The 22,929-nt window shown below is 45.3% G+C and overlaps 1 protein-coding gene across 8 annotated transcripts in view; it reads right to left on the minus strand.

Annotated features, from left to right (window-relative positions):
* Window positions 1-22,929, minus strand: part of GALNT10 (polypeptide N-acetylgalactosaminyltransferase 10) — a 311,914-nt gene that overhangs the window by 114,574 nt on the left and 174,411 nt on the right. For 6 of the 8 annotated variants that reach the window (XM_049707809.1, XM_033407949.2, XM_033407948.2 and 3 more), the window contains 2 exons: window positions 9,768-9,870; window positions 6,984-7,122 (listed from right to left, as the gene is read on the minus strand). In XM_049707809.1, the coding sequence (XP_049563766.1) occupies window positions 6,984-7,093 (110 nt within the window). In that variant the 5' untranslated portion in view covers window positions 7,094-7,122; window positions 9,768-9,870. Of the gene's footprint in view, window positions 1-6,983; window positions 7,123-9,767; window positions 9,871-18,265; window positions 18,376-22,929 lie in introns of all 8 variants that reach the window. The other 2 variants (XM_033407952.2, XM_033407951.2) reach the window with 2 other exon arrangements.

The following is a 22,929-nucleotide window of genomic DNA, read 5'->3' on the forward strand; positions in this document are numbered from 1 at the left end:
CATCTGTTATTCCTGAGTTACATAGTTCCCAAACATCTGGAAATTTTAAGACACTATTCTATTATTGGTTTCTAAATTTAATTCCACTGTGGTCAGAGAACATAATTTGTATCACCTGAATCCTTTTAAATTTATGGAGACTTGTTTTCTGGCCCAGAATATAGTTTATCTTGGTAAATGTTATGTACGCACTTGAAAAGATTGTATATTCTGCTGTTACTGAGTGAAGTGTTCCACAAATGTCAACTGGGTCACACTGGTTGACAGTGCTGTTCAACTCTACTATATCCTTGCTGATTTTCTGTCTACTTGTTGTATCAATTATTGAGAGAAAGAGGTGTTGAAATTTCATAATTGTGGCTATGTCTATTTCTCCTTGCAGTTCTATGAGCTTTTGCTTCATGTATTTTAAAACTCTCTTATTAGTTGCTTAACCATTTAAGATTGCTATGTCCTCTTGATGAATGATCCTTTATCATGAAATGACCTTCTTTATCCCTGGTAATTGTCTTTGTCCGGAAATCTATTTGACTGATATTAATATATAGTCACTCCAGTTTTCTTTTGACTAATGTTAGCACAGAAGATCTTTTCTATCCTTTCACTTCTAATTTATTTGTATCTTTATCTTTAAAGTGTGTTTCTTGCAGGCAGTATGTAGTTGGATCTTGCTTTCTTAACTAATCGGACAAGCTGCTTTTCCACTAAAGTCATTACTGTGATTATTTAATGTGATTATTGATATGGTTAGGTTAAAGTCCATCATCTTGGTACTTGCTTTCAACTTCTCCTTTCTGATCTTTGTTCTTTTTTCCCTCCTTTTCTGCCTTCTTTTGGATTAACCGAATATTTTTCATGATTCCATTTTATCTCCTTTGTTGGCTTATTAGCTACAACTCTTTGTTTTGTCATTTGAGTGCTCCTTTTAGGGTTTATAGTATATACTTTCATTTATTTTTATTTTTATTATTTTTATTATTTTTTGCAGTACGTGGGCTTCTCACTGTTGTGGCCTCTCCCGTTGCGGAGCACAGGCTCCGGACGCGCAGGCTCAGTGGCCATGGCTCACGGGCCCAGCCGCTCCGCAGCATGTGGGATCCTCCCGGACTGGGGCACGAACCCGCATCCCCTGTATCGGCAGGCGGACTCTCAACCACTGCGCCACCAGGGAAGCCCATACTTTTATATACTTTTAACTTTTAAAGTCTAATTTCAAATGACATTATACCACTTCGTAAGTAGGAGAACCTTACTATGTTACATTTCTCCCCTCTAACCTTTATGGTGGGATATATTTTACTTTTATCTATGCTTTAAACGCAAGGATATGTTATTATTTTGGGTTACACAGTCAGATATCTTTTTGAAAGATTTAAACAGTAAGAAAAAATTATATGTATTTACCTACATAGTTACTATTTCCAGTGATCTTCATTCTTTGAGAATGAAGATCCCTTGCTGCTTTTGTAGCCTGTGGGGATGTAAAGGCACTCAACAGAATCCAGGCCTATTATAATAATATGAGCTTATAAATTCTTTTGAGGAAATTGAGCACATACCATAAAGTAACCATGTTAATTTAACAAAAAGGAAAAAGCAAGAAGGAACATGGAACCAAGAATCTGGTAGACTCGGGCCTTTTCTTGTGACAAAGATGCCATTCAGGTTCATTCATTACTGGAAGCTATATTCATGGACTGGAGAAAGCAGGTCAGGATTGTAGGCTGCTTTCACCCCCACCATGGATAATCTTTGCACGGAAGAAGCTGATCATCCAATGGAGGGGTGTGCCCAGGAACTTTTAGACCCAGGCAACTTCCAGCAGTTGGGACTCGGCTTCTACCAGCTCTGTGCCCTGGAGGGGGCCTCCATGTGTGGCTGCCACGCAGCCCAGCAGGGCTCCTGGGGAGAAGAAAAGTGGGCCAGCCCACCAGCCATCCTTGTTCCTGTTCCCTTGGCAGGAGGGGTCAAGGGCAGGCCTGCTCAGAGCCAGCTGGCCACCTCCCACATGCAAACCCAGCAAGTGGGGCCGGACCACCTAGTCTCCACTCTCTGTGGCTGCACACTCCCTGGTGCAGCTTCTGGAGGAAGCAAATGCAGCTGGCACAAACAAACAGCCCCTTGGTCCTGTCCTTGACAGGCTGCTGCCAAAATTCAGTTTGAAGGAGTAGAAGGCAAATATAAACCTCAGCTCCTGCCAGAGAAGCTGTTTAAGCTAAAAGCAACAGGAGGGACTGAGTGGCTTGACTGCTCTAACTTCTTCACACATTTCTGCTGTCAAACTGCAGGAAAGATTCTCCCACCCCACTTTCCCTGGAAAAAAAGAAAAGCTCTTCAAGACATCTGTCCACTCATTTAGGAAAAGTCAGCTTCCCAATGGGATAATCCATGTGAGACAGTTTCTTGCAATTGAGTAAGCAATTTGAGTTTTTATCTTATCAAAATAAGTGCTGGGGGCTTCCCTGGTGGCGCAGTGGTTGAGAATCTGCCTGCCAATGCAGGGGACACGGGTTCGAGCCCTGGTCTGGGAAGATCCCACATGCCGCGGAGCAACTAAGCCTGTGAGCCACAACTACTGAGCCTGCGCGTCTGGAGCCTGTGTTCCGCAACGGGAGAGGCCGCGATGAGAGAGGCCTGCGCACTGCGATGAAGAGTGGCCCCCGCTTGCCACAACTAGAGAAAGCCCTCGCACAGAAACGAAGACCCAACACAGCCATAAATAAATAAATAAATAAATAAATAAATAATTTTTTAAAAAAGATAATAAGTGCTGCTATTTGCCAATGTGGACTAATACAGATTAAATAGAGTTGATTCTTAACTTTCAGGTATTATAATAGGATATTCTGGATAAGATTCCATTTTTCCTTGGTTTGGATCTTTCATATTTTTATTTCCTCTTTTTCACACCATTGTCCTTCTGCTTTCTTCTTTCCCTCCTTGATGTTTCCTTTCCTGTTCTTCACACTGGTCTATCTTATACCAATCATGCCTTAACCCTCCTTTCCCTCCTTTCCTGTTGATACTTTTTCTTCCTCCTGCTGCTCTTCCTCTTGCCTGCTCATCACTGCTCTCCTTCTCCTCTTCAGCTCAGCTTCAATGCTGATTTGCCCTGTGACCCTACAGGATGGAGTATGCTTAGTTGCATGCTTTTCTTTTCAATCAATCCCAGAACACTTTGCTTTTACAGAGACCTGCCCAACCAGGAAATTTCTCTGAACTCAGTGTCTTTGGCTTTTCTCAATAGCTCTTCTTAACTTCTGCCTAGAATTCCATTTGTTGAAAGGTGCCAGTTGTATAGGTGCCAAATATTTGAGGTCTTGTTATGTAATCAGAAACGGATATTTTAAATCAGGGAATTTTAGCAGTGCTCTAGTGCTTAAATGAGTCTTAATGAATACATATTCAAGACTTAAAGCAAAAAAACAAAACTTTCATATGAAAGAATTAACAACAAACTACGGCAAATGTGAAATGGATGTTTATAGATGTTCATATTAAATTGCTTCTTATCAGAGCAAGGTAAACAATTTTCTTAGCTCTGCAAAATTCCACTGTAGCCCCTTCCGTCAAATTGTAAAGTAAAGCAGCTTAATGATTTTATAAAATCCATCTTTACCGTTAAGAAAAAAAGTCAGCTTCCACAACGGGATTCTAAAAAAGGGTGGGTGTCAGGAGCGTTGGATTTAGCGACATCTTTTGCCATAACTTGGATACTGGTTGGGTGGGTGGGCTGGTAATACAGGAGAGCCTTAGGCTCAATTCACATCCACCCAGAACTGGGCCTCCTCCCCTTAAACCCAAACCCTGAACCTCTCTGCCAGGTTGGTGAAGCCTATCGTCACTTCTCAGAACAGAGTGTACAATGAATAAAATAAAATAGATGAGCTTGTAAAGGAAACCAGTTAGACTGAAATACTGTTATCAAAATAATAAAAGAATTTGAAATAGAGTCATAAATGTGCTTCTTCATTAACACATTAAATGACAAGATCTAGTGGAAGTTCTAAAAACTACCTTCATTCCAAAGCAGTGATGAGTATCTGTGACATTTCAAGATATCTGTAAAGTGATGGGAAAGTAAATGATTTCTTTTGGTGAAGATATCATAGGTGCTTCGTTGTCTACAGACATAACTGAAGAGAACACCAGATTTCAGTGAGAGGTTCATGAAAAGGAAAATGCAATCTTGTTCTCATCCAAGTTTACAGACCCTCCTGAATTCTATTCACAGATCTATCTGTGGGTCCAAGGACGCCTTGATTATGAAGACCTTTCTTCTTCTGGGCTGTCGGGAGAGAGCACTGCACTGGGAGACAAAAGGGTCTGTTCCCCGCCCCTGGCTCTCCCTCTAACAGCTGGGAGACTCGCCCCTTTAGTTGTTAAGGCAAAGCACCGTCTTGCTTAGTCCTCTCCCGCAGAGGCTGGTGTCGGGTGGGGGTGTCCCCTGCGGTTCCAAAGCACCCTGTGCCTACTCCCTCACTGGTTCTCACCTGTGGGGTAATGACCTGCTCCTGCCATCCACCCCCTGCTCTTGCCCAAAGCAGCAATAATGGCTCATTTATCATTGTGTTCCTGGTATTCAGCACAGGGCTTGGTACACAGAAGACCATGAATATACATTTACTGGATGAACAGATGAATGAATGGATGAAAGCATCTCTCTCTCACTGTAAAAATATTCCTTATTTCACACCAGCAGTTCTCAACCCTGGCTATATGCGAGAATCACGTTCTGAGATTTCAGAAGATCCTCAGACCCAGGCTATCCCTCCAGAGATTCAGACTCCAGTGGCTGGGGTAGGGCCCCGGCTTTCGTATTTTTTTAAAACCACCCCAGGTATAGGCAGAGTTGAGAACCTACAGAACCACAGAGCAGTAGCTGAGGTAAGAGAATAATGCTCCCAGATGAAACTTCTTTCCCAGACTTAGAAAGATGAAATTAGTGCAGAATTCTGAACTCTGCGAGGGGCTAAACATATAAACTGAGTTTCTGACCCTCAGAGTCGGGTCACGGTTCTGAATCCAACGACATCAGTAATATCTGAACTACATTCTCAGACTTAGGTGAAAAAAATCCCGGGCTTGACAGTGAAGACCATGAAACGAAGAGCAAACGCCCGAGCAAGCCCTGCAAGGCCCTCGCTCCCTCCCCTCGCTGCAAGAAATCCTTGCGAACTGGGCCCCGTCCTGGGCAAGCAGCACACCTTCCGGCTGGGGATTCCTAGCTGTGTGCTTTCCTCATCTACAAAGTGGAGATGATAATAAAAACGCCAACCTCAAAGTACTATTACAGGAACTGAAAGATGTAAGCGGGCAGGAAGCGTTTTGTAAGTAGCCACACATGCTATCGAGATTCTTTATTATTACATTCTACCAACTGAGTCCTTATAGGTGGAAAGACCTTATGACTTAGGGATTCTAGGTCAGACTCCCTGCATGTAAATTCTAGCGCCACCTCTTACCAGCTGTATCATCTCACGGTAACTTTTTTTTTTTGGCCTCAATTCCTTATCTGTAAAATGGTGATAATAAAGGTACCTATCTCATAGGGTTTTTGGAAGGTTTGGCTGAATTAATGTACTTAAAGTACCCTTGGTTCTGGGGCTGGTAGATGCAAACTATTACATTTAGAATGGATAAACAACAAGGTCCTACTGCAGAGCACAGGAAACTCTATTCAATATCCTGTGATAAACCATAATGGAAAAGAATATTAAAAAAGAATGTATATATAAAACTTCAGCTTTGCATTGGAATCCCCTGGAGGGCTTGTTAAAACACGGATGGCCGGGCCCCTGTGCAGAGCTTTTGATTCAGTAGACCTGGGCTGAGATCCAGCAGTTTGCATGTCTAACAAGCTCTTAGGTGATGCTGATGTTGCTGGCCTGGGAACCACACTCTGAGAACAGCTGGCTTAGAATAATGCTTGGCATACAGTAAGTACCTAATAAGTGTTAGCTGTTATTATCTTTTCCCGGCTTCTAATTTCTTAGTCCCTGAGCGAAACAGTTTATGCTCCACTTCTACTCAGTACTGCCTTCGTGAAGAAACAATTTTGAAATCTTCTGCTTGCAGTGGTTCCCAAAGTGTGACCCCACAAACATCATGCGGGGGCTTACTTGTAATGAAGTTCTTGGGCCCCGACCCAGATCTACTGAATCAGGGATTATTGGCGTGAGGCTCAAGGTCCTGTGTTCGAACTAACAGCCCTCCAGGTGATTCTAATGCACAGCAACTTTAAGAGATACCCCTCTGCTAGAAAATCACCATGACTACTACAGTACTGCTATTAAAAAGGGGAGGCAGGATGGCTTAAGATCCAGAGTATAGTTTTTGGTTGAACTGCAGCTCAAGAACTGGCTCAGCTTCTTAGTGTGGCCCTACATGAGTTATAATACCCCTCTAAGCCTCAGTTTCCTCATCTGTAAAAATGGGCATCATCACAGGACCTACATCACAAGGACCTGAGACACGTTACCTGTTCAAAGAATGTTAGCTGCCACTATTATCTTTATAATCATTATGATATGTCCTCTCTCAAAGTGAGGTGAGATAGCTTATAACCAACATATAGATGTACAGGTGCACAGGATAGCTAAAATAAAGATTAAAAAAATAAAAATGTCACACAAAGAAGGTGGAGAAAGGGAGGGTTGAAATGGCTGCTGCAACTGTCTTGCAAATTGAGGTCTGGACTTCCCTGTGGGCTAGAGTCAAAAAAGGAAATACAGAGGTCATGGTTTCCGCTGGTTGAAAAGAGGAAGGAGACCAGCTCTTTTGGAGAGACAATATTGTCCCTCGGCCACACCAGTTCTAAATTCTAGGAGAATCTGATCACACGAACCTGTGCACGAAGGCCCTGGGTAACAGGAGGAAATCTCCTCCAGCAGTGCTTTATGTACCTTTTTCTTTAATTAATTCTCAACAAGAGCCCAGGGCAAAATCCTTAGATCCCAGAAGATGAGAGACGTTATACTCACTTTGGGTGCCGAATATCAGGGAGAGAGCGATTCAGGGAGATTTTATCACTGACGTAAATGTTAAATCCATTTTCTCGGTATGCCTGATCCACTCTTTCAGCATCGGTCATGGGGAAGGGCCTCCCTTGTTCTCCGTTTCCTAGGAGCAAAGAGCAAAGTCAGTGTTGCCAGTTAAATGGAGTGGGGAAGGGAAGATGAAAAATATGGTTAAATCACCAAGATAGAACTTTACACTTGATATACAGTGTTCCTCCAGATTTTGCAGGGCTAAAGAGATGAGGGGAATGAGACTCAGCCATGGGCGTATCATGCACTTCAGACCTGTTCTCATGTAATGTCCCCAGCAAAGTTGTCAGGGTAGGCATACGAGCCCTCATTCTATAGACAGATAAACCAGGACGCAGAAAGGCTATAAAACCAGGTCTCTGGGCTCTAAAGCCCATGCTTCCCCCACTCTGCCAGGAGCCCCAAACATCCCTGACCCTGAAGTCTGATCACCTGGACGGGAGGCCAGGTCACTTGCCTATAAGCTGATCAACCTTGGGCCAGTACTACCTCTCTGAACTGTAGCTTGTTCCTGTCTGGTACCCACACCACGCTGAGAAAGTCAAATGAGAGGTTGTATACATGAAAGCTTTCTGTAAACTATGAACCCTATTAACCATGTGAGGAAATACTATGATTACTCTTCAGGCAAGGCAAGCTTTATATATAAATCAAAATTGCCACAAATGCTAAAAGATGTTTTGATTTTTTTTAAGCCAGCAAACAAATTAAGATTTGCCTAGCCTAGGCCTGGATTGCCTGAAAAGTGTTGTTTTGAGCAATGGATTTGGGTGGATCCAGTACCAGTTTTCCTCTCTCTTTACAATCCATCTGGGGAAAGAGTCCCTGATGCTCTAGGAAATTACTCTCTGGGTTCCCAGGGTGCAGATGGTACGTGGGGATGTCCCCCAACCCCTGCAATAATAGCCCAAGCATCTGCCATTGGCAAGGGTCTGGAAGAAAGGGTAATAAAAGTCAGCTGATTCAACATCACCTCATCTTCTGGAGCCCATGGACTGAGCAACACCCCATTTACTTTGCAAAGTAAATGTTGACATCAGCTTGATGAGAAGGTGCAAGCAAAAAGGGGAGCCCAGGGGTGGTGTCTACTCCAATCCAGCCCAACGAGAGAGAGGACTCCACCACCTGTAACTTGCATTGCTCTGTGATAAGACACTGCTGGCCAGTGCCCAGCACAGATCCTGCAAGGGACACAAATGCAACAGGCAGAAAAAGAAGAGCAGAAGCATCTGTTCGGGCGGGGAGGGAAGCTTCGGGAAGGCAGTGCAGGGGAGTGACTCAGAGTTCAGGCCCTGGAGCTGGGCAGAGTGGAGGTTGAAGCCCGCCCTGCTGCTCCCAGCTGTGTCATCTCAGGAGCGCCTTCAGCCTTTCTACGTCTTGAGTTTTGCCTTTTGTATTCCCTGGGATGAGAAGGTTCGATGTGATGATTAAGGAGGGAATGCAGGGCAAGATGCCTGGCACACAGTGAGTGCTCAACACATGCTGGTTATTATTACTCTCAATAATGTCGCCACTGCTTACTCTTTTCTGGCTAGTTAGCCCAATGTTCCAATAATTCCGGTATAACTGCCTGGAAAATTAGCTCTTTTCAAATGTTTCCTTTCTTAAGGAAACATTTTAAATCATGTTTAAAATTTTAAAAAAATTTTAAAACATTTTAAATCCCCTTCATTTTAAATCACTGGCATATAGAAAAATGCATGTCCTGTCTTCGCTTTCCCTGACCATCAGTTGTTACATCAGCTCTATTCAGAGCCTTACTGTCATCTGGTTTTGTCATAGTATAACTTAAAAAAAAAAAATCGATACTGGTGGGTACCCCTGAGATGAAAATGAATAAAATACAATCCCTTACATTTCTACGTGCTTTCCAGTATTGTAAATTGTACTTTGCTCGTCACCTTCACAACAACACCCTGAGGTTATCAAAGTACGAAGCATGAGCCCCGCTGACAGAGGGGGAAACTGAGGCTCCAGGAGATGGAATTTATCTGATGGTCACATGGCTGGTAGGTGGTATCTGAGCTGCTCTCCTGGCTCCTAGCCCAGGCTCTCTCGAGATGACTCGCCACAGAAATTATGTGGCGAGTCACCCCACCCCTTCCCAACTCTGCAGTGTAACAGAACAGTTCCAAAGGCTAATTAGGCAAAGAAAACTTCAGCTGAAGCCCACTAGATTCATTCCACCTTGTGGCTATGGTGCTGGGTAGGGATCAACTCAGCCCTCTAGACCTGAGTTCAAGTCCCAAGCCTGCCTCTTTCTCACTGTGTGACTATAGGCAAATTACCCCACCTCTCTGAGCTCCAGGTCCCTTCTCATCAAATGCGCTACAAAGGTTGGTGAGGAGTTTCACCAACAAAAGTGTGGACCTTGGGCCTTGTTCACCACACGCGTTCAATAAGTGTTGGCTCTTATGATTACTGCTCCTCATTTTAGTGGTAAAATATCTTCGAGGAGGGAGACATTTTCCATCACCATAGAGGTAGCAGGGCAAAGTCGCGAAGGCAGTGGATCTGGTGGTGTGAGTGGAGAAAGGGGTCAGCTAACAGGTGAAGCGGGGGATCCCAGGAACCAGGGGAAGGATGACGGCAAACGGACAGGAAGTCAACAGGAGGTCCAGATACCCCCGTTAAACACACACATTCGCGCACACACATACACATGCGCGTGCGCAAACACTCTCCAGGAGACCGTCCAAGGATGCTCTGCTCTCGTACCTACACGCTGAGCATCCCTCTTGATGGCTTCTTTGTCGTGCCAGTCCTTCAGCTTCTGCCCATCTCCCAAGAAAAAGGTCTTCTTTTGCTGATTGTGTGAGCCCTTAAAAAAAGACAAAAACTGTGAGATAGAAGAAAAGGGGAAATAAGTTTGATAACAGAGACCCAGAAATTACACTGCCTAAGGGAGCTTTCAGTATTGATTGAATGTCTGTCATCATTGGTTCATTTATTAATATCCTCAGTATAGCTTTGTTAGTCCTGCTCCGTGCCAGCCAGGTGTGCAAAGTTCAGAAAGATGACACGCAGTGTCCATCCTCCTGGAACTTACAAACCCGTGGCAGAGAAAACAGATGGACAGACATTCTTTTCATGGAAGAGAGAAAGAGGTAGGTGTGATGCTGTCCAACAGAAATATAACATGAGCCACCTAGGTGAGCTGCATATGTAACTTTACATTTTCTAGTATTCACATTTAAAGAAAATTTTTTTTTTTTTTTTTTGGCGGTATGCGGGCCTCTCACTGTTGTGGCCTCTCCCGTGGCAGAGCACAGGCTCCGGACGCGCAGGCTCAGCGGCCATGGCTCACGGGCCCAGCCGCTCCGCGGCATGTGGGATCCTCCTGGACCGGGGCACAAACCTGTGTCCCCTGCATCGGCAGGCAGACTCTCAACCACTGCGCCACCAGGGAAGCCCTAAAAATGTTTTTAGAAACAGGTGAAGTGAGGGACTTCCCTGGTGGTCCAGTGGTTAAGACTCCATGCTCCAGGGCTTCCCTGGTGGCGCAGTGGTTGAGAGTCCGCCTGCCAATGCAGAGGACGCGGGTTCGTGCCCCGGTGCAGGAAGATCCCACATGCCGCGGAGCGGCTGGGCCCATGAGCCGTGGCCGCTGAACCTGCACATCCGGAGCCTGTGCTCCGCAACGGGAGAGGCCACAGCAGTGAGAGGCCCGCGCACCGCAAAAAAAAAAAAGACTCCATGCTCCCAATGCAGGGGGCCCGGGTTTGATTCCTGGTCAGGGAACTAGATCCCGCATGAAGAAACTAAAGATCCCACGTGCCGCAACCAAGACCCGGCACAACCAAATTAAAAAAGGTGAAGTGAGTTTTGATAATACATTTCATTTAGCTCCATATACTCCATCTAAAGTAGTATCATTTCAACACACAGTGGAAAAAAGTGTTGAGGCATTCTACATTCTTTTTTTTTTTTTGGACTAAGTCTTCAAAATCCAGTGTGTGTATTTCACACTTGTGTTCATCTCCATTCAGCCTCATTCCAAGTGCTCAAGAGCCATAGGTGGCTAGCGGCTCCATACTAGACAGGGCAGAAGCAGTGAATTTTGGGCGAGAGGTCTGGAGAAAGTGCTAGGGGACTTCGCTTCTGCCTGGGAGAACTGGGGAAGGTTTTATGGACATGGGTGCCTTTGGATTGGGCTTCAGATAAGCGAAATGAGAGGCAGGCAGAGCACGTCGCCTGGGCATAGCCTTCCAGGTGCAGGTGGAGCACGGCAGGGCTGGGCTGGGCCCGAGGAGCACAGAGCACAGGAAGAGAAGTCGGGTCTTGGTCATCTCTGCAGTCCCAAAGAAGGCCCAGTCCCAAAGAGGGGGAACAGTTGTCAAGTGTGTGTGGAAGGTCTGAACAAGCACTTAGATGGCTGAAAGAAAACAGGAATATATAGTCGCCAGGGGCTGGGAGAGGAAGGCATTTATTTTGTGTTCCGGAAGGTGAGCCCATGCTGGTGGGCCAATTAGGAAGCAGTTCCCCTAATTAAAGGAGGCCGCATTCCAGTGTCTGGGGTCATCAGAAGGTGTCAGATGCTTTCCCACGCCAAGAGTCGAGTCTAAGGACTTGGCCCCAGGGCTCAGTAAGAGTCTTCCCAAGGTAACACTGCTCCACACGGCTGTTTAAATACCTGTGTTCACCTACATGAGAACAGCTTTCCACCACACCTTGCCCATTAAAAACCCCAGACACCTGTTCTCGTCACTGTGGCATGCAGAATCCACTAGTCCTATTTCCTATATAATTAACTAAGCCCTGAATGCGTGGTGTGCTGGAACATTAGCACTAACAAGAAGCCACTGGAATAAAACCATCCCCACGCCTGTTTATTAAGGCTCCGGCTGATTCTCGCGTTAGCAGATTTTCCACAACGGCTCTAATGATAATGACAATCCTTGGCATTCCCTCTCCTACAGACCCCTCTGAGTTGCAAGAAGAAAACTCTGAAAGTGGGCCTGCCAGATGTTGTGGTCAGAGAGGGAAAGAAAACTCCAAAAACAAAGGCCATGTGCCTGCAAACAGTTCTCGGGGGCTTAGAAATCACAGGAGCTGAGCTGGAAGTTCCTTCAGCAGGTTTCAACTGTGGTGAGCTACATTTCTACAGGAGACCCTTCAGTGCTGCCTTGGGAAGGTGGGGGCTGAGAGTAACAGCTTGACTCCCCTCCTTCAATCAGACCCGCAATGCATCTGTCTGTTTTTTATACCGGAGTTCTACGTGGGATTTCATTTTTAAAAGGACCTCTGCTAAAAACAAACTGACAATCAAGTCTCCAAACAAGTGAACACATATACTTGGAAACTGAGCTGAGGACACTGCCCTATTTCACAGACAGGGAAACTGAATCTTGGAATGGGTCAGGGACCTACCCGAAGTAAGTATTCTACCTCTAGATGTCAGGATTGGTCGGTCAAGAGCTGGTGAGCAATCTTTCCTCCAGCCCTCCCTCCCAATTCCTTCTCCCTCTTCTGCTACACAAAGACTGGGAACTTCCACTGACGACGTTAGCTCACTGGTGGACCTAAAGAGGTTCTGCAAAGCGCGGCTGCCTTAATGGAAGGAACCAATCTAAAGTGGTTCTCAAAACGTGAACCAGGAGCATCCACACCGGTTGGGAACTTGTTAGAAATGCAGATTCCCGAGCCCTGCCCAGGAAGTAGCAGCAGCAACTCTGGGGGTGGGGCCTGGCAATCTGGGTTTTAATAAGTCCTCCAAGAGATTATGATGCACACTCCCGTTTGAGAACTACTGGTCTAGAACGAAGGAGGCCATAATCCTGCCTCCTCTGTGCTGGTCAGGCTACACCTGGGCTATTGTATCCAAGCCGGGCAGATATTCATCATCAATGGTCACAAAAACCTTAGATGTGATCACTGGCAAACACAATCTGCTGGCTTCTGAGGATCTTTTTTTTTTTTTTTAACTGCCAGCATGAAAAAAATGGAGGGATTTCTTATTGTTTTATCAAGATTCATTGGCTTCTCCTGAAAACTCAAAAGACACGTCAGTGCTCTGACCGAGCTGGGCCAGCACATGGCTCTCCACTTTGCCACAGTCCCCCGCCACTCCTTACTGCATTTCACCTGGCTCTCATCTCTCACTTGTCTTACTTTCCTGGCCCCAGGGAGTTTGCAACAGGCTGCCACATACAGGTATGTATGAGGAAGATTAGAAACTGTGTTGTAGGAGGACTGGGAGATGGGAAGCTGTGGGGGACACAGGAGCATCTGTCTTGTTCTCTGAGGCCCTGAGGCTAGCGTGAGTGCCAAGGGCAGAACTTACTGAATGATTGAGGGATTAGTTTAAGATAGAGAAGAAATTCTAAAAGTTGGACTGGTATTAGGGTGAAACAGGGGCACTTGGAAGAAGCTAGAGGAGGCCAGGAATAGGATGCTCGCCTGTTCATCAGGATGTGAAGGAGGGGACTCAAGTGCGGGGTTAGGGCTAGCGCTTCTCGAACTTTCCTGTGCAGTACAATCACGTGGGGATCTTGTTAAACATGGATTCTGACATAGGAGGTCTGGGGCTGGGCCTAAGACTCTGCATTTCTGAAAAGCTCCCAGGGGGTGGCTGATGCTGCTGATCCGCGAAAAACACTTTGAGTAGCAAGGGTGAGGCGACCTTTACAAGGACATTTCAAGAGTCTAGGAGTCCAGAAAGGACACTGTTTCCTCCCTATGTTTGTGAAAGTCTTCTCACACTGCTGGGAACAGGGCACGGGGTTGACTCCCACAGCTGTGACCGCATAGAGGTAAACTCCCTTGAATGAACAGTGAATTGCTGAACCAACAGGGTAGAGAATTAAGATTCCAAAATTCTGGGAGTTTCACACTTAACAGCTTCTACCACCTCACTGCCTTTGCCTTAATGACGCATGTCCCTCTGGAATGATCTGCAGAGGTGGCCTGTTTTAGGTGGTCTCAGTAGATCTTATTTCCTCCCTAAACTAAGAGGACTTCGGAGCTTGCTGCCATAGGGACTTCTGCATGTCTAAACATGTCACTAGGGGGGTCCTCAAATAACCAAGCTACGCAGCTGCTCAGAAACAATTAGTCCACCTGTCTCCCATCTTACAGGTGGGGAACCTGATGTCCAAAGAGGCCAAGCTACCCACATAAGCCACATAAGCAGGCCAGAGAATAAGAGCTATGTTCTTTGACTCCCACGCTGGGTTTTAGTGGAGAGAGCCCTTGTAGTGTGGCCTTGGACAAGCTACAAGAGTCACAGGCACCTCGATTTTCCTACCTGGAAAATAGAGACAGCACTACCTGCCCAAAAGGTACTTTCAGATCAACCAAGAAAAATCACAAACTGTGTTATCGGAAGCACTTTCAGAGTTTACACATCAATGTGGGTACCAACTCCTTTAGGATTTTTTTTTTTTTTTTGCATTACGCGGGCCTCTCACTTTGTGGCCTCTCCCGTGCTCTGGACGTGCAGGCTCAGTGGCCATGGCTCACGGGCCCAGCCGCTCCGCGGCATGTGGGATCCTCCCGGACCAGGGCACGAACCCATGTCCCCTGCATTGGCAGGCAGACTCTCAACCACTGCGCCACCAGGGAAGCCCTCCTTTAGGATTTTAAGAATCTACTGTAAATTGACATCTCATCAAATCACCTTGATACAGGACTCAAATTTTACTATACAAGCTAAAAAGATTTCCAATAATAGGTCTGAGCTTTTGGTCCCAAAAGGAGTTGGTTTTGATACTAAAACCACTGAGCATTCAGAGCCCAAAGGGCCCTTAGAATCCTATCCAGAAACCTTTATGAAAATTTTGATCAGGAGTCTCTGACATCCACCCATGGAAACCCCACAGATACATCATTTCAACTATTGCCAAATATTTATCGAGATCTACTCTGTGCCAGGCACTGGGGATACAGGCATGACAACACAGATCCCTTGTAGATGCTAATGGCTTTATAGCTAGATCAGTCTCTCTCAAAGGATGGTTCTTGGGAGACCTGAGCTCTCATTATAGATACAAATGCCTGGACCCCACCCTGAACCTATGAAATCAACATATCTGGGCGTAGGAGGCCAGGAAGATGTCTTTAAACACATTCCCCATGTGATTCACAATAAAGGTGGAAAACCACTTGTCAAAATCCAGCTGTCTCGCTTGCAGATACGAAATCTGCAGCTAACAGAGTAGAAGAGACTTGCCCAAAATCCCACAGTTTGTCAGCCCCAAAGACCAAACCAGATCTGGCTGTTCTCTCCCTGGGTTAGACTGTGAGCTCCTTGAAGGCAGGCGCACATCTGTTTTGAGCTGTCACTGTGTGTTCCTAGGTCAGTACCTTAGGCCCTCAGTAAATACCAGGTGAATGACTGAATGAATGATGGCTCATTAATGGGGCAGGAAGTCTAGTTGGATGATTCAGAGCATTCTGATTCCAGAGACGGAAAAACTGAGGTTTTACTTCCTGGGCGGGTGGACCCCAGTTTCCTTGACTGATAAACAGGGAAAACTATCAGAATAACCTGCAGGTTAACCTGCACCTGAGGGGATGAACTGAACTCATCTATGCAACGCATCAAGCTCAGTGTCTGGCACAAAGTTAGGCCCCTTCGGTAAAGGAGTGCAACTATTAATACGTTATTTTTGGAGAAGGATTATGATCTGGTGTATGTGATGGTCATGTTTGGGGGAAAAGGAGAGAGATGGGAATCTAATAATAAAACTGGGAGCCCTGCAGAAGGACCTATTGAACACCTGAGCCAATTCAACTGGCTATTGCTGGTAACAGGATTTAGAGAGTTTCCTCATTAACAGCAGGTTATGTGCCCACGTGGAAATTCGCTGTTCTTGAGGAAAGAAGAAAGTCCTTAGTTAATAGTGGCATTGTACAACAGAAGCAAATGCCACAGACCTTTCGCAACAAGAAAAACATGAACAATGCTTCTCAAAAGACAGCAATTCTTATGCAATGGCAATCACTTCATGTTATGCAAAAAAGCATGTCTGGGTTTCAATCCAGAGGTAATTTTAAGTTTCTTTAATTCTGCAGACTCACAGATTTGTCTATAAAAGCCGTGATTATTTTCCTTCAGCAACCATCTTCTGCTACTTTCCTTCCCCTCTGTTCCCAGATGTCCTTTTGCTACAGGAAGCAGAGAGGCTGGAAAGGAGCACAGGGCAAGGGAGGTGAGGGAGAGTATAGGGAGAAGGCTGGCAGAATGATGGTGGAAATCACATTAAACAGTAAATTGGAAGTGGATTCTGACTGGCTGCTCTAAATAACTGCTTCTGGTATCTGCATGCTTTTACTTAACATTCCACTGAAAGAATCAATTAGTGTTCAGACACACACACACACACAAACAAATGGAATTTTAATCTTTTGTTTAATCACTATTTAGCGTGCCTGGCATCCTTTGGAGGGAAGGAAGAAAGGTGGTGAAGTGAGCCAACTGTATTCTGCCCAAGGAGAAAGGTCTGTTAAAGCACATACTCTAATCCTAGCGCTGCTGACTCGGCAACTACCGCTCAGAGAGGACACTTGTGTCTCTGGCTGAGCTGTCTAGTGTCTTCAAAACAATGGAAAATAGGGCTGTATGTTCAAAAACGGCAATGCGGAAAGGATAACTGAGCAGGGCATCTGCTTCATCCAGGGTCCGAGGACTATAACGGATTAGATTCTGCTGCAAATTTTAGGATAGCTTCCCTGCCCCCAACCCTCCTGTCAAATAACCCTACAAAGGCGCTGGAATGATTTTGCTTTGAGGCTTAAATGACTCCATGTAATTCCAAACATTTGTTTATCTGCTAAGTAGATTATTCTAATAACCTTCATACACACACACTCACACACACAGACAACACAGCAAAGCATTCTCTTCAAGGTTGTCTTCAAGGTTATCCTTCAAAGAGGGCCAGGGAGGACTTAATTTAGCCAAAAGCATAAAGTTACTTTAATTTAAGCAAGGGAGTTTGGACAACTGATAAATGTACTTTCTTCATGAGCTTTGAGGACATAAGCTGAATTGTTTTATTTCTTCATTCACCTCATAAAAGAGGATGATTCCGCTGAGGAATTAAGGACCTACTATGTCCAAAGAGCTGTGGAGGAAATAAAGAAAAATAAGATAATTCTTAGCCTCAACAAACAGCATGGATATAAGAAAGGAAAAAACACACAACACTGTGTGTGCCTTGAAAGTTGTACAGATGAATTCTAAAGGTATTTACAAGAGCCAAAGGTTAAATTCTACTTAAGACCATCAGGGAAAAATTCCTGCAGAAGCAAGGTCTTTGACAGCTGCCTGAAAGGATGGGTAGGATTTTGACTGGTAGCCACGGGGGGATGGAGCCCAGCTGGAGAGGAAGCATGTGCAAAGAGATGGAGGTTAGAAAGTAAGGGACCTGTTTCCTTAGTGGCAAGGAGACTGATTTGGCTGGGGTGAGTGGGATGCAACAGAGAGTCAGGAACAAGGAGGCCAGGAAGTCTGGACCAGAATCTGAGGGCCTTACATTTGAGCTGTTTGGCAGGTGGGAGCCACAAAAGGTCTTTGAGCAAGGAACAGGCTGGAGTAGAGGTCCAAGAACAAAATGTTACTACCTATCCACCTGTAATTAATCTCAGAGTCCCCCTCTTCCTGGGATAGATGCAGAGAGAAACACGATTTTGTTTTCATTCAGAAGCAACGTACCCTCATTGTAGGCTGAGGCTCACTCTCCACCATTCCAGAAGTCAGACTGAAATGAGCTGACCTAAGCCCAGCCCTCACCTGGCAGGCCGCTGTTCTGAGAAAACCTACCTTCCAATACAACCAGGACCAAGCAGTATGAGAAAACAATTGCCCCTAAAGGGCACTGTTTATGAATGGACAGAGACACTATAACCCAGCAACCACAAGACTGACGAAGTCGGCCGGGCCCACATCAGGCAAGTCCTGCCGTTCCACCCAGTAATCAGGCGTGTCAATTTTCCTCGCTCCAATAACTCTGTGGTCTCAACACCAGGATGTTGGCATCTAAAATCTGGGCGGGGCCCCCTTCCCTAAGAGGGTAAGGTCATTCACAAATAGGAACCCTTGTTTAAAAAGGCTGACGCTGTGCTTCCAAGGGCAGAAGCAACCCACTAGTCCAATTCACCCTTTTGTTTTGTACAGATGGCTCTAGAAAAGGTCATTTGCTACATACAGTGTGAAAGCTCATTAAAAGACTTTTTCAACAGAGAGAGAAAAAGAGCCAAGATGTTTGTAATACCTACTATCTAAAGGGCAAATGGAGCCTTCAGTAACTTTTCTCTTTCATTCTAAAAGAATGATTGCAACTTGTACCATTTTCTTCAGAGGAAGTTTCCAAAGGGTTTATCACTGGAAAAACAAACAAAACAACAACAACACTGATCATTTGAGAATGTTCATTTGGGTGTCTCACCCATCCATTGGTCCATCCACGTACACGTTTAATGAATACAAGCACATGCCAGGCCCTGTGCTAGGTATAAAGAATACACTGGTGAGCAAGACAGATAAAGGCCCTGCTCTCATAGAGCTTATAGTAGTGTGTGTGGCAGAAGGGAATATAGACTTTAATCCAGAACCACAAATAAATTTAAATAGTTACAGTGGCCTGTGCAGAAAAGAAGGATAACATGGTGCAAAGAGAGTCCCTTTCTTTCAGATCAGATCAGCAGGGTCTTATCCAGACAGAAAAGTCAGGAAAGCCTTCCCTGAGGAAACGGATGGAGTATGATTAGAATAAACTCAGCAGAGAGAGGAGAACAGAGCATTTCAGACAGAGGGTGAAGTGAGGATGTGCAAAGGCCCATATTTGGCTGGGCAAATATGAAACCGGAGGGGCTAAAAGAAGAGCAGGGTGTGTGTTGCACAGAGAAGGAGGGAAAGCCTGGTGGGGATGAGAGGTGGGCAGGGATGAGAATTTTGTCTTTCCCCAGAAGCATTTGGAAATGAAGTATTTTACAGAAGGAAGTGGCAAGATCAGATTGCACTTGGAAATCTCTCTTATAGCTACTGGCGAAAGGATTAGGAGGCCAAGAGGAAGGGTGGAACACAGGGAGGAGGCTATCATCACAGTGGTATAGGCAGAGATGACGCCAGTTTAGGCAGGAAGGTAGAGGCTGGGATGGACATAAACATTTTTTATTTTAAATAGAGTCACGAGGGTCCTGCAAGTCTGCAGTCAAGAAATGCAGCCTCAGGACTTGGACACTTGGGTGATAAGTTCATCTTGAAGGTCCATAGGCCCAAGATGCCATGGATGCAGGTGGGGCTGACCTGGGGCCTGAGCCCAGATCTCCCCTCACCCAGCCTGGTGTTCGCTTCATTACACGTTATTTTCAAGTTTTAATCCTGTTCATAGACAGCAAGTCAGGAAATCAGACCTAATAGAACTGTATCACATATATAGTTAAAGCTTCAGGAATTCAGTGACACACGGTCCAAAAGAAAGAGAAAGAAATCCTAACTAGGGAGGCTGGTGATCCTCCTGTCCCCACACTCAGCGAGCCTGTATCCTGGATGATGTCCCCAGGGGCCTAGTTCCCTCTGGCCTCTGGTACTGTGAGCGCTTTGGTGCCGAGGAAGCCTACTCTTGGAAGATAAGTATTTTCATTACCTCAGAAGGCATCGTGATGACTTCAACCAGACAAACAGTCATCAGTTTTAATGCTGGAGGAAAAACTGCCTCAGTTGGGCTTTTGAGAGGTGGTTTGTCTTTATATTCCATGGGTGATTGTCAAGGGCTGACTCTGATTTTACGTTATTTTCACCTTAAGTGGTAAGTTTATTATAACCTAACCCTTTAGAAAGATGAGACTTTACTATATCATTATTGTCATTACATCCACTTTGTAGATGACAAAACTGAGGCCTGGAGAGAAAATCGATATGAAAGTGTTCTACAAACTGCCAACCACCCCATGCGTGTAATCATCACAGCTAGGAGTTCCTACCACACGTCGGCCCGCTGCTCCCCACATCTCCGTGCCTGGAAAGATTTGGGGAGCACAGTCGGCTCTCAGGAAAGCACGACTTGCAGAAGTGAATCATCCTTCTGTGCCTTGTTCACGAGGAGTCTTGAACAACCGCAGGCAGCCTGCTAAAAAGTGCTCTTCTCAGACGCTCGGCGAACGGAGCATTAACAGAGGGTCATTACACTGCTCTGCAGAGCGGATGCGGACGGGTCAGGAGAAAGGCAGGCAGAATTGGTAAGCTGAGCAGAAGGCAAGTTCAAACCTTTCCAGGACCAAAAAACGGCTGCAAATACATCCCCTTAGCTGGGGAATTAGGGCTGAGCCCCCAAGTAACAGAATAGTTGCTCTATTAATAGTAATAATTACAGTTATAATCCCCTACATTCTTAAGACAGCAAAACAAAGTCTATAAAAGCACTTGCTTTGGAGTCAGAAACACCCAGGCTTGTGTCACGGTTCTACACTCACTAGCTGTGCGACCTTAGGCGAATTACACTGTTCTTCCAAGCCGTGGTTCCTCGATTGTAAAAGGCAGGATATTAACAGTATCTAACATAAAGGTTATTGTGAGAAGTAAAGCTCTTAGCAGTGTTTGGTATTTAGGAAGCACTTAAAATCATAGCTACCATGATTAGTTATTATTTCGATAGTACTTTGCAATTTACAAAGCATTTTTTACATATATCATCCCATTTCTTCCTCACAATCACACTAGAATAAAGGCAGGCATCACCAACCTATTGTAATACTTTTCCTTATGGGTCCCAGACTCCAAGAATCCTTCTCAACACTGTGCTCCAAGTGGCCCTGACCAGTTAACCAGTGTTGGCCAGAGGACGGGACCCATCTACCACGCCTGCCTTAAGCTGGAAGAGTGAATTCCCAAGTACACCTGGTAGGTTGCAGTCTGCTGGTTGATTGCTTCAGGCTCTCTTGCTGCTCGCAAAGGTTCCCCAAGCAGGAGGAAGTGGAGAAGCAGAAAGTGACAGATGGCTGGCCTCTCCTCTGGTACTGGCCTCCCCTCATCCACAACTGTTAGGACCTTCCGCTGTTCCAGGTCTCAGAGTCACAGAATCTAGACGCTGAGTGGGAGGTTAGATGCTACCTCCTCTGATGGTCCACTGGACCCAGTAACCCTTTCTTTGTTACGGCACATGGATGGTCCCTGAGCCTGGCTTGGGTGCTTAGAGAATGGGAAGCTCTCTTCCTCCATACAGGTGACTCCAGTTATTAGAAAATTCCTTCTGGGCTCCCAAAATTCTTTGGGCTCCTTCCTGGCCCCCAAGGAAAGTCTCTGACTGGACTATGATCCTGGCCTCCTCGACCTACCATCATGGAACCTCTGAAATCCTTTCCTCTTCTCCATTTCTCCTGGGGTGTAAGCCACAAAGGACTCCCTCAAAGTTCCTGAGCAGTTCCCCCACCTCCCACCTCCCCTACCCCCATCCTACTCTCACTCTGGCATCCTTGTTCTTAAATAACGATCTCTTACTCGTACAGTGCCCCAGGCAGGATTCGTAAGCTGTAACCACAATGGCACAAAGGATGGTTTCCTCAGAATACACCACTCTGCTATGAAAGTAGCCTCTCCTGCAGAAATGAATCCAAACCCTCAGGCAAACCTTCCCTGACCTCCCTGACTAGATCACAGCCCCTGAGTGTGCCCCTGTAGCATCCTTATGGCTCCTTTGTGATTTCACATTCATTCAGGTGCTTATTTCATCACTACCTATCTCTCCTTAAACTGTGAGGTCCATGAGGGTAGGAGACAGCAATTTTTGTTGACCAAATGAATGAGGAGACATCTTTTATCTTTTCTAGATGAAAGAAGGTCATCCATGATTAGACATGTCTAATATAGTCACAAGGATATAATACCATAAGGGGTTCTGAGGATTAACTTTATCCTCTGACTAAATGGTTTCAGGTCAACTTAACGGGCTATAAAAACTAAAGAGAGCTGGCTCACCTGATCCTAAAATGATCTGTAAAAGATGCAACCAACTTTGAACTCTGCCACCTTTTTCCTCCTTTCATTTTGTGAAATACAATTCATATTTTATAGCAAGACGAGACAAATTTAAACATAAAAAGTCTTCTCTGCCCTTTGGCCTCCCCTCTCCCCACACTGTGTATTGTGTATCTGCATTGTGCATTGTGTATCTTCATTGTGCATCGACCAAACCTCCCCCATCTGCAGGAATACCTGCTCAACCATAAAGAGCAACACTCTTCTACTATCAACAAGACAACTCCTTAAAAGATAACATTCCTTCCTGATTTTGTACTGGGGGGGGGGTCACACAACCCACCAGGATGACGCTTAGATCTAGATTATGTAAACTGTCAATAATACATCATTTGATACACAGCCCTCTGTCTCAGAAAAGTTATATAACTGTGCCTTGATTTCTAACTGGCAGAACAGTTCTCAGAGCTTTCTGAGATGCTCTTCCCAGTTATAATCCTCAAATTTGGCTCGAAAAAATTTTCCAGTTCTTTCTTAGATCGACTGATTAATTTTTTGTCAACAATTTTCAAGTTGTTTCCTTTCTGGATTCCTACCCTTTAGGTTGTGGCAGACATTGCTGTTTATCCCCCAGCAGCTGTTCTCTTTTTCTTCCACAGTAACAGAAATTTCAGCTGGTAATATGACTTTTCAGAATAAAGATGATATTTCCCAGACATCCTTGCAGCTAGGTGTGGCCCAACTGGGTTCTATCCAAAGAGATGTGGGTGCAGGTGTTGTGTGGCAGTCCATGGAACCTACCTGAAGACATCACTGGTGTGCACCGTTTCCTTCTTTACTCCTTCTATCTTGCTGTCTAGAATGCAAATGCCACCATATTGAATCATGAGATGGAGGTCCATGGCCTAGGGATGGTGAAGCTACTTGTGGGAAGAAGCCTAGGTTCCTGAGGATTTTATGAAG

This window comes from Orcinus orca, chromosome 3 (genome assembly GCF_937001465.1).
Source record: "Orcinus orca chromosome 3, mOrcOrc1.1, whole genome shotgun sequence".
Lineage (NCBI taxonomy): Eukaryota > Metazoa > Chordata > Mammalia > Artiodactyla > Delphinidae > Orcinus > Orcinus orca.